Genomic DNA, 19,934 nt, shown 5'->3' on the forward strand with positions numbered 1-19,934 from the left:
TTTCATTTGGCTTCACTGGGTCTTAGTTGCAGCATGCAGGATCTTTAGTTACAGCATGCAAACTCTTAGTTGTGGCATGTGGGATCTAGTTCCCTGACCAGGGATAGAATCCCGGGTCACCTGCATTGGGAGCAGCGAGTCTTAGCCACTAGACCATCAGGGAAGTTCCACTCCTTTACTAATTTTAACACAAAGCAAGAAGGAGAAAAGATTCCAGCGTGAGTGCCTGAGGAGAATGACACTATTCCCCACCCTTAGTATTTGCTTAAAAAAACAGTCAATGTTTTTAATAAGATTTCAGCTAAAACCAGCCAAGGCAGGAACGGCTGTGTTAAGATACTTGACTTCTTCATGAGTGACACGGAGGCATTATAAATAGTTCTTTATTATGAGTTTATATTGTGCTTGATACATGAAATACATTTCATTTAAAATATTTAAAATAAGTCTCGCTTATAAGCAATTTACTCTGATTATTGTTAAAATAATGTCACATTCAAACCTTCCAATCCCAGCAAACCACTGCACACGCTCGGTCAAGCACTGCTACTACAGTAGCAGTGTAAACGCTTTCAGAATAAGGGAATGATTCTAGGTTATCCATGGTGAACAGTGATTACTGCTTCTTATGCCACCAGTGCTCACCATGGATTCTCAGATGTACGAGAGGCACCACGTGTCTCCTTCCTTCCCTGACTTGAAGAGCCGCAGCGTTAAATAAAGCTGCAGCATCACACACCACGCCCTAGCTGATCTTCCGGGGTGTTGTGCGGCCTGTCTACCAGGACCCCATCACATGCTGTATCAGAACAGGCCTTTGGCCCTTGGAGAGGAGCCTAATGATCCCACTCGCGGAGGCCCTGCTCATCACTTTCCTCCTCCTCCTCTGAATCAGCAGACACCCTCTTGATTCTCTGCAGCGCTGCCTTGATGCTCTTCTCCAGGTCGCTGGTGGGTTTACTGCTGGGGCTCGGGCCAGGGGCAGGGTGGACCTTCTTCAGTATGACCCCCTGCCTTATGGCAGCCAGAATGTGCTCGTTGACTGAGGCTCGGGGAGGGGGCAAAGTGGGTGCCTGCACCTTCTGGGGAGGGGCCCTGCCGTGCCTTAGGGAGGCCAGCACTTCGTCCATCGACCCTGAAATCGAGTAAACAGAGCAAGGAGTCAAGGAATCATACTCTTTCTCCCCAAAGTGCCAAGACGATTTTGTACTTGTTAAAGGTGTCAAATCACCCATCAGTTAAGCCATGATTTAAACAAATAGTCATCACCCTATTAGACAAATGCTCTGAGTATCTGCTAGGAGGTTGACCATCGGCTCCCTGTTTGAATCCAGGATAGTCTCATCGCTAATATTTTACCTTAACCATTGATTTTCCACTACTTCTTCAAATCCATAGCAACTCCCAGGCATAGTTGAAAGTCACCATACCTCCTGGTTAGCACGGCTGTTTCTGAAGACACAGGTGTTATCACCTTTTCAGGTGACTCTGAAGATAGTTATGAACAGCTGGGGTGTTTTAGTCCGACCCAGTATGCATCGATAGCTCTGACATTCTATCTCCTCCATTTCCTTTCCCACTTAAAAATCTTTTGACTGTACCCCCTCGTAATTCACCAACTTCAGTCTTGGATATTAGTCAGTGATTACTTGTTCTGTGACACTGAAGTGAGCAGGTTTCCACACACAAAAAGACTTAAAGGAAAACTTGAATCGGTGAACCCAGAGCAGGTGGCTCTGGCACATCTCTGTATATAGTGTGTTTTAATTCCACCTACATTATCCTGAGGTAACTTAATGTGCTCTCTACTTTCGAGGGTGTGAAATGCTGTCAAAACACAAATTAGATCAGAGTTTCAAAGCCTGGTGAGGAGAAGCTATTTTTCACTCTTGGCACCTTGAATCCCCTGTGGTGGGTAAAATCTTTTACCACCTGCTGGAAGGGTGAGACTGTGGCCACTAATTTAGGGATCTTCCATGTGAGACTTCAAGGTGAATAGTCATTTCTAGTTCAGAACTGAAAAGCTATGCCATGGCTAACAAAACACCTTGGATCTTAACCTATAACTTGTTATTCCACTTCCCTTCTAGGAGTAATAAGATAGACTTGCACCATCATGGGCATTTTATGGTGTTAACTCACACTTTCTTATTCTTTCAGTGCAGTGAGGCAGTGTGTATGTTGCAAGTCAGGTCAGGAAACAATGTGTGCACACGTGCTCAGCAGGTAAGTCATATCTGACTCTGCAACTCTATGGACTGCAGCCCGCAGTCCACAGAACTTCCCAGGCAAGAATACTGGAGTGGGCTGCCATTTCCTCCTCCAGGGGATCTTCCTGACCCAGGGATTGAACCCGGGTCTCCTGCATTGCAGACAGATTCCCGGTCGGGAACAAGGCACCCCCACAAAGACCTGCCATGTCCTATTTCTTGTCCAGGCCCGTGAGCTCTCACTTTCATTTACCACAGTGTTGCAGCAAAGCCCATGCAAATGGGCCATCTGGTCTCCACTTAGTAGTGTGGACATTTGTACCTGGTTCTAGGTACAATGAAACCTTAAATTCAGAATGACCAGAATACACATTAACCAGAACCACAGTTGGAACTGTTATATAATTCCCATTATCTATCATAGTCCCCTTGTATTTGACCACTTCATTTTAGAAAGATTTCCCCACAGTAAGGTTTCTCTGACCACCACTCAGACTACAAGAACAGCCCTCCATAGTCTAAAATTCCTCCAAGATAATTCCAAACCAGTATTCTGCTTAAGATGTAACGATTTAATTCCATAAAGGACTCAGAGATGCAACAGTGAGCTTAATTCAAAGCGACACTGAAACATATGGCAGAAATCTAACACTGATGTCTTAAGAACCTGAGACAGGGACTTCCCTAGTGGTCCAGTGGCTACGACTCTGGGCTCCCAATGCAGGGGACCCAGGTTCAAATCCTGGTCAGGGAACTAGATCCCACATGGCACAACTGAGAGTTTGTATGCTGCAACTAAAAAGATGCCACATGCTGCAACTCAGTCCTGGCTCAGCCAAATAAATAATTTTTTTAAAAAAAAGAACCTGAGGTAGGTTGATTCTTGAACAGCCTCAGAGATCCCAAGTCATGTGACTATTAATTGTATAGAGATGTTTCTTCGATTTAGGCCAGATTTAGGCTCTGCTAATTTTCCAATAAAAGAGTACCAAGGTAACACATACTAGATTATTTTAAGATTGTAGAGCGTTATGAAAAAGATTTTGATTTGAAGATAATAGCTGCTAAAGCTGGAACCCTCTAACCACTTAACCACCCCTGGTGAGTGGGGACAGTTGGGAAGATTACCTGGGCCACTAAAACAGTCTGTGGGACCACGTGGGCTCTCAGTGGGTGATTTACACACTAGTGGAAGTGGCTGATCATCTTTCACTGAAGTCTCGAAGTGTAAATTCCGATGATTTGCAGGTTGAGAAGAAAAGGGCTGAGTAGGGAGGAGCAGCGGAGGTGGTGGGGGAGGAGGTGGCGGGGGAGGAGGAGGGGGAGGTGGCGGCGGCAGTGACAGTTCCTCACTTGACGTGGAATGTGTTTGGTCACCAGTTGGAACAAAAGTCGGGACAGGGCTGTCTCCAGCACAGTCTTCATGCTCAGGGGTTTTCCCACTACTGACTTCAGACAAGGGAACACTTCTGGTTTTCCTAGAGGAAGGATGGATCACAGCTGTCATCTGAGAAGTCGGCGGGGGTGTCTGCTTGGGTAGTCCATTCGGCAGGTCTGGAGTCACAGGTTGTGAGCAAGAGCTCTTTAGGACAGGCTGGCCTGGACATCTCTGAAAATGAAAAACCATTGTGAGAAACTGGCTATGATCATAAACCATCAAAATGCTAAAGCTTTCTATAAAGGAAACGCAAAGAGTTTCTTTGTGTGGATCATTCTAATTCACGAAGTGGCTGCTTCTCACTTTGCACAGCCACCCTTGCTACTAAATCTATATATGGAGGAACAAGCATTTATATGCTTTCATATTGGTGAGTTTAAAGTATCAGGCAGCCATGAAAAATCATAAATAGTACAAAGTCTGTGAAACATCTTTAAAAAAAAATGCAGATGATATGGTGTGCAATGTATAACCATGTAAAAAACAGATCTATGAAAAACACCAGCAGTGTGGCCCTCCAACTGATAGTTAAAACAGGTATTACAGATGTTTCTCTAATGTTTAGACTTACAGTAAATTTTATAATTTAAAAATATTAATTAAAGAAGTTGTAGTCTCACAGGTATAGTTTGCTAAAGAAAAACCTCACCTTACAAAAAACTAATCTTGAGGGGTATACACCTCCATGGACCCCCAAAACTGTAACTTTTACCAATTTAAGGTCAACTCGTTCCAGGTTGTTGATGGATTCTTTCACCTTCATACCGTGTAAATGTGAAAATCAGGGCTCTGACTAGTTCAGGGTCATGGAGCTGGACTTGAATCCCTTGAATCCCCTCCTGCACAGTGACTCTGCTGTGCTAATCAGTACCCTCTGGAATATGGATGAGCTTTGAAAACATTATGTTGAGAGACCACTCAGCATAAACGACCACTTATATGAAATGTCCATTGTAGCTAAATCCATAGAGATAGAAAGCAGATTAATAGTTGCCCAGACCCAGGGAGGTAGCAGGGAATGATGGCTACTGGATATGAGATTTCTTTTGGGAACAGTAAACATGTTCCAGACTGATAGTAGTGATGGTTGCACAACTCTGTGAATATAGTAAAACCTTTAAATGGAAGAACTGTATAGTGTGCAACCTACATAAATAAAGCTGCTTTAAAAAAAAAGATAATGAGAATGAATGTAAATGCCTAGCACAGTGCCTGCTATACAGCAGGGATCAGAGTAGAAAGTATATCAGGGACTTCCCTGGTGGTCCAGTGGTTAAGAATCCACGTTCCAATGCAGGGAATGTGGATTTGATCCCTGGTCTAGGAACTAAGATCCCACATGCCTGAGGCAACTAAGCCCATACATGGCAACTAGAGAAGTCGACTCACCACAGCAAAGACACAGTGCAGTCAAAATTTCAAGAAAGAAAGACGACAAGATGAAGTTGTAAAATATGATGTATTCACTCTGGTGGCCCCTGTTTTTCTTGTTGATATTGCACCATGCATCTTCAATACCTCATCCCAGAGTTATGTCTGGGAGTGGGTGGTTTTCTCTTTTGGGTCATTATGAGGGTATATGACAAGAAAAAGTTTACACTTTATATTCAACAAGTTTAATGTTACTTTAAGTATCTATTTACTTAAAACAAAAAAACCTATTCACTTTTGAGGAAAAAATTTTATTGGAGTATAGCTGCTTTACAATGTTGTGTTACTTTCTGCTATACTGCAAAGTGAATCGGCTTTACATATACATATATCCCATCTTTCTTGGATTTCCTTCCCATTTTGGTCACCGTTGAGCACTCAGAAGAGTTCACTGTGCTATATGGTAGTTTCTCATGAGTTATCTATTTTACTTTTTTTTTTTTTTTCAGGGCAGAATTCTAATAATCATTTATTCATGAAGCTGGAATGGATTCCTTCTCCCCCAACCCCCACACACATGATGACAAGAGGAAAAGATGGCAAGCAGTGGTGTCCGGTCTTATTACACAGTGATGATACGATTCTCTAATCAGTCTACTGATCACAACAAAGAGGACGCTAACATCAATGAACTCAACACGATCACATTTAAGAAGTTCATCAAAATCGGGTCTTTCTTATGAAAGAGGATTTGGAGTACGACCTCAGATAAGAATAACAGCACAGTTCTCTCTCACAATGTCTATTTCACCACACTCTGCCTACAGAGGAGCTAGCTAGTGAAGTTCAGAGTTCACTTGGGCGGTTGCCTTGCAAGTTTCAACCTCAGGCTCTTAGTCTCCTGGAGGTCAGATCAGCTAATGTCCAGAAGTTGTGTGTGTGTGTGTGTGTGCACGCGCGCATGCACCCACACTCAGTCACCCAGTCCTGTCTGACTCTTTGTGACCCCATGGACTGTAGCCCACCAGGCTCCTTTGTCCATGGGATTTTCCAGGCAAGAATACTGGAGTGGGTTGCCATTTCCTTCTCCAGAGTTATCTATTTTATATATAGTATCAATAGTGTATATATGTCAGTCCCAATCTCCCAGTTCTTCCCACACCCCCTTGGTATCCATATGTTTGTTCTCTATGTCTCGTAAACCTGTTCACTTTTAACAGGTCACTTAACTATACTTTTGTCACAATGTTTCCTCGACCAAATTTTAAAGCCTTCTTTATTATAAATGAGGGAAAAAAACCAGCGAAAGCTGAGGGCAATTTAACTATTTTTGGTTTTCCTTGCCAGTTAACAGCAGAGTGAGTGGCAAGGTCAAAAACATCTTGATATTTCTAATACTTCTGTTTTTTATTTACAGACTACAAATCATGGCATTTGGGGAACATTTTAGGTCCCAAATCATCTGTCCCTAATACTTTATATTTTTCTCCTAGGACGGGTGTTCTTCATTTATTTTTCCAGAAAACATAGGAGAAGCAAGAATTTATAGAACTCACCTCTTTAAATGCTCTTAATCGTTGGAGGGTTTTTTGGCGTTCTTGGTTTATCCATTCTCTTTTCTTTTGCTCCTCCTCTTTTTTCTTGTCTCTTTTCTATATTTAGACAAACACATATCTGTAAGCTTCCCAAAAGTCTTGAGAGACTGTAACCTGAAATTCTTGCCCCCCCACCCCCACCCAGTGCCATGTCCGTACCACCACCCCCACCCCGGCTGCAGGGCCACACTGCACCATGCCCTCAGGATCCAGGCTGACTGGGCAGTGGGGCTCCACTTTGCACAAACTGAAGCCCATGGGTCATATTATGCAAACATAAAACATTTTTCTTCGACCACTCACCCTTTGAACACTGTGGTGCTGATGAAAATATTTTATTCTTTCTTCAGCCTGTTGCAATCTGAGTCGATGATTTTCTTTGCATTGATCCTAGGGGATTAATATAATTTCACTGACCTGTTTTTTTAACCTGGTTATAAATTGAACACTGCATGGCTTTTAATATTACCATGGGGTAGCACAAAAGGTTAAAAGAAAAAAGCACTGCATTTGGGCTGCAGTATAAGGCATTTATTAATAGGAGTTATGGTGTAATTCAGTATGTCTGCCTCCTCCTAAGTCACGTGACATGGACCAATTGGCTGCTTACAGAAATCCCTTGTTCCTGGTCAGGAAGGTCATGGCTGGGATGCAGTGCTTTGAGAGATGAAAAAGCAAGTCCTCCAACCAAGTAGAAATGAGAGGACATACAGGCAGCCCCACATCCTTAAGTGGGAAGTGTCCTAAGGATCTGTTTCAGTGCAATTGTTATAAACACATTTCCCCCTAATATTCTAAATATTTCCAAACACTTATGTAACACATTGCAATCTCCTTTCCAAACATACCTATGTAACACATCCAATCTACAATATCTGAAAAATTATATTAAAAACTATATCATATAGGACTTCCCTGGTGGTCCAGTGGTTAAGAGTCTGCTTGCCAACACAAGGGACACAAGTTCAATCCCTGGTCCGGGAAGATCCCACATGCCAGAGGGCAACTAAGCCTGAACACCACAGCTACTGTGCCTGTACTCTAGAGTCGTGCTCCACAACAAGAGAAGCCACCATAATGAGAAGCCCCCATTCACCACAACTAGGGAAAGCCCACTCAGCAATGAAGACTCAGTGCAACCAAAAATAAGTAAATAAATAACTTTTTAAAAAAACTATATCTCAAGTATGCTTACCCCTTCTTAGTATGTTACCTTTTTATGTAATCAGAGTTTTTAAAAATTAAGAAAAAAATCACTCACCAATTATAAGGACTGAAATAAGCCGGATATTGTCTGACTGACATTTTATAATCAATTTAAAATAAAACTAATTTTATCATTTATTATAGCTTCTTAGAAGTTTCTACCTATTGTGATTTCTAAAAATGGCTGCGTATGTCATTGACAATCAATAGTTATTGAAAGACTTAATTAAAATCTAAAGATGGTTAAATCCAAAAGAAAAAACAATCTTTTTAAGAAAAAACAAACTGTAGTGTATTTTAATTGTAGCCACTGATACCTACATAAACACACATAAAATGAATCATTCATAAAAGCCTTATTTTCGAACCTATCTTTTGTAAAAGAAGAACTCCCCCAAAGCCGTGAGACAAGAAGGCTGCCCGGGCACTCCCACCTTTCTGTTCCTGAGATGGGCTCTCCGGGCACAGATCCTGCCTCGCTTTGACTCCAGCTGCTGGCACTGCTGGCTGAGCATCCCCACCTCCAGCTGCTTCCCTTCCTGTAGCCCCATTACACCATCCATGACCATAAGTTCCTCTGGACTTTCACAAGGGTCGTAGTAGATCACTTCATCCTGTTTATCTAGAAGCATATTAATGATTTTTAAAAACATGTTTTATTAAAAATAATGCATACTTTTTTTTCTTTTGGCTGCACTGGGTCTTCATTTCTGCGCAGGCTTTTTCTAGTTGCAGAGAGTAGGGGCTACTCTCTAGTTACAGTGCATGGGCTTCTCATTGCAGTGGTTTCTCTTGTTGCGGAGCACAGGCTCTAGGGCACTCGGGCTCAGCAGTTGTGTTGCACAGGTTTAGTTGCTCTGCGGCATCCTCTCAGATCAGGGATCGAACCCGTGTCTCCTACATTGGCAGGTGGATTCTTTACCACTGAGCCACCAGTGAAGCCCATGCATACTTGTTTTAATGTAAGGATAGTTAAAGGTTCTTATGATTAACAGGTATATATATATGTGTCTGTGTGTACACACACACATGCAACTTACATAGTTACATGTATCAATAAAGAGAATTCTTAGAGAAAGTTTTCCATGTGATAGAAATACAATTTTAATGGCAACACAGTGTTCTCGAATTTAAGCACTCTCTGTTCTTAGAATGTCCCAATGTTCCATTATTATCATTTTCACTGTGATGAACATCTTTGAATATAAATCTTTCTGTACATTTTTTATTACTTCCTTAGCAGATGAATATTTAAGGCTCCTGATCGCTATTGTCAAATCACCTTCCTTGAGAAAGGCAACATACGTTCTACCAGCAGTATGTCATTAAGGTGCCTTAATGATATTTAGTCTTAATTACGTATTGATTTTTTAAAACTACATGCTGATTATAACAAACTCAAGTCCTACAGAAGTACATAAAAACAGAAAGTAAAATTTTCCTCTTTCCTTACCAAATCTTTGTCCTTTTATTCCCAGAGGAAAATATGAACAGTTTGGCATGCATCCATCTAATAGAACTTCTAACAGAAATTTTTCCTAAATATGTAAAGTGCTTATAACCTGAAGCTAAAGTTTTTTGAATACCTAAGATTAAATTAAATGTTCAGGATCTATATGACGAAAATAACTAAAGTTGGAGGAACTTTAGGGAAAAAACAGACTTGAGTAAATGGAGAGACATACCATGTTCCTGGATGGGAAGATTGAAAATTGAAAAGACGATAATTCTTCCCAAATTAATCTCTAATGTTAACTGCAATCCCAATAAAAATTCCGAGTTTTTTTGTTTTTTGTTTTGAGCTTGTCAAAATGATTCTAAAGTTCATCTGGAAGAATAAAGGAGTGAGAAGGAGTCAGAAAATTTTTGGAAAAGTAGATTAATGAAGGAAGGACTTGCTTTACATAATAACAGGAGCAGCATGGCACCGGCTACCAGAAGCCACTCAGAAATGAATGAAAGGAAGTAACAGTTCATAAATAGATCAAAACAAGTATGATAATCCTGGACATGGGACAGGTGACAAGTCAAAGCAACAGGGGAAATGTTTTTAAAACCAGTGAGTGGGACTGCTAAGAATTTGGGGGGGAAGTTTAGATTGCTACCCCACATCAAAATAAATTTCACCTGGATTAAAGTAAAGAGCCAAATGTTTTTAAAAGCAAAATCATAAAAATACTAAAAACATAAGTAAATACTGGTGTAATTTTGGGATAAGAAGTTACAACACCAAAGCAGAAAGACTGAAAGAGGTGACTTCATAAAGATTAAACATTCCAAAAAAGCAAATGACAGAGCAATGATTTGCAACATATGACAGATAATAAAGTAACATCTCTAATACAAAAAGGGAACGTTCCAAAGAAAAATGGGCAAAGACCATGAATAGGCAGTTAATAAAAACAAATGATCGGTAAACATGTAAAATTGTGTTCAACATCACTTGTAAATGAAATAAATGAAAATTAGAAGATGCCATTTTTTTTCCCATCACATAGGCAAGAATTTAAATGAATAAGTACAAGGAAACAAATACTTTCATCATCAGCTGATAGGAACATCATTTAGTAGAATGAAATTTAGAAGTTAGAAAATAACAGTGGTACAGAAAGATGTACATCAAATGATTGTTATAGGTTGTTTTAACAATTAGGTGTCAAAATATAAAATGTACATTGTCCTTGACCTGATTCCATCTTTAGAAACTTATTTCAAGGAAATAATCTGTCCTATACACAAAGACATATGTAAAGGAAGGTTCTTCACTACATTGTCCACAACAGTGAAAAACAGAATATCCCAGTATATTTAATGGAATACTATGCAGCCATTAAAATTTTTGATGATTTTATAACTTTTTGAAATGGAAAGATGACAATTATATGTTAAATGAAAAAGAGGTTACTGAACAGAATATGCAATTTTGGTTTAAGAAACTGATAGATACTTTTAAACATCAGCATACAAAGAAGGCTACAAAACTAGAGTCTCAAAGTATCTCTAGGTGATGGAACTGGAGTAATAATAGTTTCCCTTTGTTTTGCTGTGTGTTTACCAATGAACATATTATTTCAGTAACAAAAATACTGAAGGGAAACTTTATTAGAAAATTTCAGTATACAATATACAAGAAATAATTGATAATATGGTCTGTATTTCCTTGAATGTGTAATTTAAACATACCAAGATATAGATTGAAATATAAATTTTACCTTTTATAAGTCTTTTAATGGAGTCCAACTGTGTAACAAGCAGTATTTCTTCATATTTTAATATCTCAAATTTAACCTCGTATAATTCTAATTGAACTTCATAATATTGTATTTCTAATTCATCTACAATGTTTATTTTTTTTTCTTGTTCTGGAAGATCTTCCATCTTGTTTTCATGAAAAAGATAAGAGCAAGTTAAAATAATTAGGACATTAAAAGCAAACTTTACAAGCATCTGAGTTATTTTCTAGTCCGTGAAAGTGAAAGTGTTAGTTGCTCAATTGTGTTCGACTCTTTGGGATCCCATGGACTATAGCCTGTGAGGCTCCTTGTCCCTGGGATTCTCCAGACAAGAATACTGGAGTAGGTTGCCATTCCTTCTCTGGTCAGTGTCAAATACGAAAAAAGCAAATAGAGAAGAAACACTTTTCCATTTCACTTAATGGGATAAAAATGCCTTCTTCAGCATTGGTCACAAATACTTTACCTCATCCCTGAAACACATGAAAACATTTAGGTTTTGAGAAAATAAATGGCAATGAAGTATTCACAGATGTTTTCTACTTTAAAGTCATAATGTTATAGGAAATAAAATTGACTATGCTCCTAGGACAAAGCACCTCTTTGATTATTCTAAAATTGTGCTGAAAACATGGCTTGACTGATTTTCAAGTATATTACCTACTTTGGTTCTGAGGTCAATGTGATCATCAAGTGACTGAGACAATATAATATTTCAAAAACATTTTAACTGAAACTTCACGGCCAAACTTCCAGTCCCTAAATTCTGAAAAGACCCTAATGCTGGGAAAGATTGAGGGCAGGAAGAGGAGGGGGTGACAGAGGATGAGACGGTTGGATGGCATCACCAACTTCAATGGACATGAGTTTGAGCACACTCCAGGAGATGATGAAGGACAGGGAAGCCAGGTGTGCTGCAGTCCGTGGGGTTGCAAAGAGTTGGAACGACTTAGTGACTGTACAACAACAACAGAAGATGGTATTGGGGACTTCCCTTGTGGTCCAAAGAGCCTGCATTTGATCCCTGCTCAGGGAACTAGATCCCACATGCCACAGCTAAGAGTTCCCATGCTGCAAAGGAAGATCAGAGATCCCATGAGCCACAACTAAGACCTGGTACAACCCAATAAATAAATAAAATGGTGAAACTTACAAAAAATTTTTTAAATAAAAAAAACATTTTTTAAGATAAAAAAGATGGTGTTGGAACAAGTGAGCAAGGATGCTACCTAAAATAAAAGTATATTTGTAAAACAAAGCTTCACTTATGTTCGTCTTACCTTGCCTCGAATTGCAGCTCTTCTGTGATTTAAACACAGCTCTTTGGCTCTCATGAGTTGTAGAGTCTCCCGGACTAACATCAGCTTGAGTTTTTCCAACCTGGGATTTGCTGTGGCCCAGGCAGCCTGGCCGAATCTCTTCTCATCCTGCACCATCTGTTTCTTCATTCCTGTTGGATTGTAATTAATAAAATAAAAAGTACAACTCATAATAAAAAAACAAACTTTTTAAAAAAGGAAAAATTCATCCTGAACAAATTCCATTTATTGCCTTCCATGTTACCTGCAAAACATCCCTTTTAAAAGAAAACTTGTATTTTAGTGACTTTTTATTGTCACAAAAACAATACATGGTTATTAGTATAAAATTCTAGATAACTTGATTTAAAAAAAGAAAATCATGAATCTCACTTACTTAAAGCAATTGCTTCTTACATCTTGGTGCAAATACTTCTAGACTGTTTCTGTGTCTAACTAGATAAACAGGAAGATACAGTTTGACCAAAACAAACCACCAATCCCCCCTCCCCCCACCCAGGATATCATTCTGCTTTATATCTTGTTTATTTCACTTACTGTATCACAGAATTCTTGCTATTCATAAAAACTGTTATAGAGAATCATGCTTAATAGCTACATGGTATTCCACTTTATGAATGTACTATAATTTAACAAACTGATAATAAGTTGTTGCTATTTGCGGCTACTATCAACAACCACTGAAGATTAGACAAAAGTACCTTACCCAGGGACTTCCCTACCAGTCCAGTGGTTAAGACTCTGCATTTCCACCTCAGGGGACACCAGTTCAATCCCTGGTCAGGGAACTAAGAGCCCACATGCCATGTGATGTGGCCAAAAAAAAACAATAAAAAGTACTTCACCCAGCCTACAGGACCATATAGTCTCGTCCCTTCCTGTCTTGCCAGCGTTCTCTCACACCACGTTCTCTGTACAGGCAGACCACAGAGGTAGTTCAGGTTCAGTTCCAGACCAACACAGTAAAGCGAATACCACAATAAAGCAAGTCAGATTTTCTTGTTTCCCACCGCATACAAAAGTTATGTTTACACTGTACTATGGTCTATTAAGTGTGCAGGAGCCTTATGTCTTTAAAAAAAAGTACATAACTTAATTTAAAAATACTTTATTACTAAAAAGTGCTAACCATCATCTGAGCTTTGAGTTGTAATCTTTTTGGCATAGTAACATCAAATATCACTCATCACAGATCACCATAACAAAATGTAAAACTTTGAAATATTGGGAAAATTATCAAAACGTGACTGACAGAGACACAAAGTGGGGCAAATGCTGTTGGAAAAACAGTACTTGTTATTCTTAAAATTTATTTATTTTTATCTTTTGACTGCACCACATGGCATGTGAGATCTTAGTTCCCCAACCAGGAATCGAACCTACACACCCCTCTGCAGTGGCAGCACAGAATCTTAACCACTGGAGCACCAGGGAGGTCCCAGCACTTGCTATTTTATAATAGACTTGCTCAATGTAGGACTGTCACAAACCTTCAATCTGTAAAAATCATACTATCTGTGAAGTGGGGTAAGGTACAGCGCCATGAAATGAGCAATGAGATGAGTTGTGTCCCTGCTGTGCTCTAGCCCATGGCTTCCTCATACTTGTCAAGTTCCCTCATACCAGAGGGTCTTTATAAATGCTACTCCTGCCTGGAACACCCTCCCGCCAATCTTCTGCTCTCTCCACTTCCATTTACCCTTCAGATAGGAGGGCAAATACCACTTCTCAGAGGCCTCCTGTGACCACTCTGATTGAGCCTCATTTCTCTCTCCTAGGCTCTCAGCACCCCATGTTTCTTCCTCAGATGGCTTGTTACCACTGCCATTTTCCATGTGTTTGAATGAATATATAATATAATTAAGATTTCCTTTCCCTCATCTGATTTTACAGTGTCTATACTTATCCTTAGAGCGAATCCCCAGTACCTAGAAAATACAGAATCTAGTGCCTAAGAGGCACTCAAGTGTTTTCTGAGTACAATGAAAATTACATGTATCTTAGTATAGCATTTTAAAATTATTACCTGCTAATGCTTCTACCGTTTTTTCAAAATAATTTACTGTAATATCTTGAATAGAGACTATAGCTTCTTCAGCCCGTCTGGTCCATTCTTGGGCTTCCTTCTGCAGGGCAACTATCCTTTTAGGACCCAGATCATCCTCATCCAAGGACTTCTACAGAAAGAAGGGAAAGTTGTATCAGTAAGAGAGAAGAGTCATGTAGAGCCATTAGAAAATCAAAAGGAAATTGGTCATGTGGATTATTTAAACTACTTTTATTACTACTACTTAGTCAATTAAATTTCATTTATTCATCAATTCCTTACTGAGTATAAATAAGGCTCTAAGTGCAGCATCCTCTGGAAGACAAAGGGATACTCTGGAGCATAAAGGAAAAAATACCCTACTTTACTTTGTACTACTCGAATAACTTTTTCTAGAAGGGAATACTGTCAAACTGAGTTTCTCTGTTAATAATAATACATATTGTTTGGAGACCTCCCTGGTGGTCCAGTGGCTCACCTGCCAATCCCAGGGACACTGGTTTTATCCCTGGTCTGAGAAGATCCCACATGCTGTGGGGCAACTAAGCCCGTGCATCACAACTACCTAGCCCATGCTCTGGAGCCCACAAGCCACAAGTGAAGCCCACAGACCACAACTGGAGAGTAGTCCCCTACTGGCCTCAACCAGATAAAGTCCGTGCATGGCAACAAAGACCCAGCAGAGCCAAAAATAAATAGATACATTTTTAAAATGTCTTCATCTTTAAATCAATTTAAAAAATAAACTTAATGTATCTACAATATTATCAAAACACGGGGTGAACCCAAAGTGGAAACATAGATTGAATCATAAATGCAACTAAAGAAACAGTACATCATAAACAGTAAATATAATAAAGTAAAAACATAAAACGTACCAAAATAGCAAGCTTACATGAAGTTGCAAGTTCTCGCATGTCCCTGAATGGTTGTAGTAAATACTGGAAGAACATGGTTGTTGAAGTAACTAATTCCTGGTATGCTTCATCTTCCTCTCGATACACATTCATTAATGCTACCATGGTATTGGCTTTTTCATGCCCTTGAAGCAACTAGAAGGCAAAATGTAAATAAAGTTCAAGTATGGACAGTATAAGATCATACCAAACCAACAGAGCTAAAGAAACCTGAATGTTCTAAACATTAACACATCAATTTAAAATACTAATTAAATAAGAAAATGCTATCGTCCTCCAACCAAAATGCCCAGCAAGAATGCTTAAATAAATCATGGTACATCCATAGCAGAAATATTATTACTGTAATCATTCATTCAGCACTGTGCTTTTGAAGACCAGTTCAGTAATCTGGGCACTTTTATAATAATAAATGGGAGATAGAGGAGGATGTAGAGTTGAAAATTTATGTCCTAAGTACGTAGTACATGTACTAAGGACTCAGAGAAAAGGAACTGAAAGAGGATATTTTTCCATCACTTTTTTGACCATAAAGGTATTGTGAGAATGCACTCCTTTTTTAAAACCCCTAAGGGACTTCCCTGGTGGTCCAGTGGTTAAGACTGCACTTCCACTGCAGGCAGCATAGGTTCAATCTCTGGTCAGGGAACTAAGACCTACATGCCATGCGATGCAATCAAAACAAACTCATAAGGACATAGAGATGATTCCAAGTACTTCTCCAGCATGTTGACTCTCTTAATTCCCCTACGTTAGTATTCCCACCAATTCCCCAGCAGAATACACTCATTCACAGCATCACAAATGGGGCTCTAGCCTCTGAAGAATGCTTCTGAGGCAGGGCAAGAAATAAATTGAGCACTTATAATCTAGAAAAACTCATTTGGTAAGAAACTAATTTACTGCCCAGGAGAAGAGAAATAAAATCAAGTAATAGTATAAACTCCCCACCCCCACCCCTCAGTCAGTACATCTTTAAATTCTTCTATTTCCTTCCCTCCAGTTAAGGATATGGAGAAGGAAATGGCAACCCACTCCAGTGTTCTTGCCTGGAGAATCCCAGGGACGGCGGAGCCTGGTGGGCTGCCATCTGTGGGGTCGCACAGAGTCGGACACGACTGAAGCGACTTAGCAGCAGCAGTTAAGGATAAAGTGATCTAGGTTCAGCAGTCATTTTATCCAGGTGATAACAGTAGGATTACAAAAAAAAAAAAAGCAAAAGTTTCCCTCAAGAAAATTAAAACATGTGAAAAAGTAAACTTAAGACAACTGATGTTTTTCAGCCTTATTTCTTAAGACTATTCAGGCTTCAGGAGAAAAGAAAATGGCAACCCACTCCAGTATTCTTGCCTGGAGAATCCCATGGACTGTAGCCTGCCATGCTCCTCTGTCCATGGAATCGCAAGAGTCGGACACGACTTAGCGGCTAAACCGCCATTCAGACTTCAAAACATTCAGTTTCACTTTCTATATTCTAGCAATGTTAGTTCAGTTCAGTTCAGTCGCTCAGTCGTGTCCGACTCTTTGCGACCCCATGAATCGCAGCACGCCAGGCCTCTCTGTCCATCACCAACTCCCGGAGTCCACCCAAACCCATGTCCATCGAGTCGGTGATGCCATCCAACCATCTCATCCTCTGTCGTCCCCTTCTCCTCCTGCCCTCAATCCTACCCAGCATTAGGGTCTTTTCCAAGGAGTCAACCCTTCGCATGAGGTGGCCAAAGTATTGGAGTTTCAGCTTCAACATCAGTCCTTCCAATGAACACCCAGGATTGATCTCCTTTAGGATGGATTGATTGGATCTCCTTGCAGTCCAAGGGACTCTCAAGAGTCTTCTCCAACACCACAGTTCAAAAGCATCAATTCTTCGGCACTCAGCAATGTTAGTAGTTGGTCTAATTCTAGAATCAACTGCTTTCCTGTTCTAAATATGAGCTGAGTACTAAAATTATTACATGCACTTCCATGGATGCAGTGTATTTCATATTTAAGCCCTCACCCCACCCACATGTGCCAGGTAAACAGATGAACTATACCAGTGTCAACAGCTAGCTTAACAGTATGAACTATACTAGTGCCATAATACCTCTGAATGAACTCAAACTTGGATAAAGTGTATATAACTTTTACAATAGTTACATATGTTAGTTTAGGGGAAAACCACTTCTCTCTGTGAGAAATCAGGTGTCTGAAAAATAAAAGTGATTCAACATGGTAAAGCTGAAGATCAAAGGTTAACTAGCCTGAAACTGCCCTGTGGTTTCCTCATATTATCAAGTGAAATAAACCTATGAGAAGTGAGTGTATAAAAAGCTCATTATTTAGCTTGAGAGAATATAATTAAGATTTTGGAATGTGGCTAAATTGTTCTTACACCTCCTCTGCCTCAAATGAATGCACAGAAAAATCATTCTGATTAAGAACGACCTAAAGTGAGAAAGGGCTTCCCTGGTGGTGCGGTGGTAAAGAATCCGTCTGCAATGCAGGAGACACGGGTTCGAGCCCTGGGTGGGGAAGATCCCCTGGAGAAGGAAATAAGCCACCCCAGTATTCTTGCCTGGGAAATCCCATGGACAGAGGAGCCCGGTGGGCTACAGTCAACGGGGTCAGACACGACTTAGCGAATAAAACAACAACAAATAGTGAGAAAGGGCAAGCAAGAGGCATGTCGGGGTGTAGCACAGAGAACTCAGTCTTGACTTAAGGATAGTCAACTCGTTGTGGATATGTGAGCCATGTTTTCCTCAAACCCTTTTGTGAATCCCCTTCAGTTCTAAGAATCGTTCAGTCGCTCTAACAACCTCTTTCAAGCTTAAAACTGCTTTCCTATTGCTGCTGTTCCAAACTGATGAATACAGCTCATATCCTTTCGGCTTTCCACTGGACCAAGTCTATTTTGTTTTGTTGGCCACACTGCGCATACGGGGTCTTGGAAGCCAGTGCCCCCTCGCAGTGCAAAACGGGGAGTCCTTTCCTTGGACCACCAAGGAAATCCCCTCACCAAGTCTTTCTTACCTCAAAAGCCTGGGTCCTAGAAGCCCCTTCATCCTCTAACACATTTTGTCTCCCTTATGGGGCTTCCCCTCATACACGGAACCTGCTTTTGTTTACATTCAGTCCTTGTTATCACCTCCTACACTCATGGGATGTTTCTAGTTTCTCCTTCAGTATTCTCTGGCGTTTCCGGTCACAACAGCCTGCTCCGCCAATATCTCCAGGGGAAAGGTTTAAGAGCCTACCCCTGGCTCTGAACTGCGAATAAACTTGAACTCAGTCCTCTCGCCAGGCCCCGCGCAGGTTCCGCGGGAAGTCCCCTCGCTGCTCCCCGACAGGTGATGCACCTGCGAGGCTGCGCGGCCCATCCTCGCATCACGCAGATAACGGGAAGACCCCACTCTCGCACTCGTCCCTCCCCGGGCAAAGGAACACGGAAAGGACCTGCGTGCGGCCGGCGGGCGCGTACCTGGCACAGCCGCGCGCTCGCCTCGTCTCGCCGCGCGCGCAGGGCCCGCTCCCGGAACTCTCGCGTGCTCTCGCAGTCGGCCGCGCAGCCCTGGCCGGGGAAGAGCGCGTCGCGCACCGCCACGCCGCCACAGCCGTCGGCCGCCTGGCCGAGGTAGCGTTCCAGCTGCCCGCACAGCTCCTGCAGCGCCGCCTCGCCCGGGCCCACGGGCGCCGGCCACACCAGCGTCCACAGCCCGAGCCCCAGGGCCCAGGCCCCGCCGCCGCCCGCGTCTAGCTCCGGCGGCAACTGCGGGAAGCAGCGCTCGAGCGGCGGCCACAGCGCGGCCAGCTGCCGGTGCGCGCCGCGGAGCCCGGAGGCCGAGAGCAGGCCCGCCCAACTGGGCGGGGGCGCGGCGGCCTCGGGCGCAGGCGCGGGTTCGGGCCCCGGCTGGCTCCCCTCGCGCCGCCGCAGCCGCCGCCGCTGCGCCGTGCGGTCGTGACAAGTCACAGCGAACTTGCCCTCCACATCATTCCAGGCCACCAGGAAGCGCAGCTGGTGCCGCTCGGGCTCGGCGAAGAGGTCCTCGCGGACCGGCACCCAGCCCTCCAAGCTGTCGGGCTGCTCGTCCTCCATGGCCGCCGACGGTCAGCGCCCTGAGGGCTCGGCTTGCCGGAGCCTGGTCTCCTCGCACAAGCAGCCGCTGCACTGTCCGGACGGCGTCATTTTTCGCTGAACTGGAGCTGGCGTCAGCACCCCCACCACCGCCACCCTCGGCACTTTTGATTGGCTGTCTGCTGCCTGGGCGGCTTCCAACAACGCTTCCGCGATTGGTTGGATGATAGATGGGAGGGTTCGCAACAACCAATGAAATGGTCAGGAGGGCGCCGCTCGGAATCAATCAATGTCGCAACCTCGTCCGGATCCTGGGATTACCACGCTCGCTTTACCTTTTCCGCCTATGTACACACTGACGTTGAAAAAATATTTGTTAAACGAACTAGTTGTTGTCTTAGCCTCCTACACTAAACTGTGAGCCTCTTGAGAACGAAAACCCAGTTGACTTGGTCTTCTATCATCAGAGCCCTAGTGAATACACGGTTCCTGAGCTCTAGAACGGTGAGGTAAAACATTAAACTTAATAGTTACTTGTTGA

The 19,934-nt window shown here is 42.0% G+C and overlaps 1 protein-coding gene across 1 annotated transcript; it reads right to left on the reverse strand.

Annotated features, from left to right (window-relative positions):
• Positions 1-365: 365 nt before the first annotated feature.
• On the reverse strand, positions 366-19,517 carry WHAMM (WASP homolog associated with actin, golgi membranes and microtubules). The gene is made up of 10 exons (XM_081546848.1): positions 18,800-19,517; positions 15,298-15,471; positions 14,399-14,549; positions 12,334-12,503; positions 11,033-11,198; positions 8,255-8,442; positions 6,918-7,004; positions 6,576-6,671; positions 3,339-3,819; positions 366-1,135 (listed from the first exon to the last, which is right to left on the reverse strand). Exons 1-10 carry the CDS (start codon positions 19,412-19,414, stop codon positions 837-839), a joined length of 2,427 nt encoding a protein of 808 aa, XP_081402974.1. The 5' UTR covers positions 19,415-19,517; the 3' UTR covers positions 366-836.
• Between the last annotated feature and the right edge of the window lie 417 nt (positions 19,518-19,934).

The sequence above is a fragment of the Giraffa tippelskirchi genome, chromosome 12 (assembly GCF_054371585.1).
Source record: "Giraffa tippelskirchi isolate mGirTip1 chromosome 12, T2T-mGirTip1v1.2.pri, whole genome shotgun sequence".
Classification (NCBI taxonomy): Eukaryota; Metazoa; Chordata; class Mammalia; order Artiodactyla; family Giraffidae; genus Giraffa; species Giraffa tippelskirchi.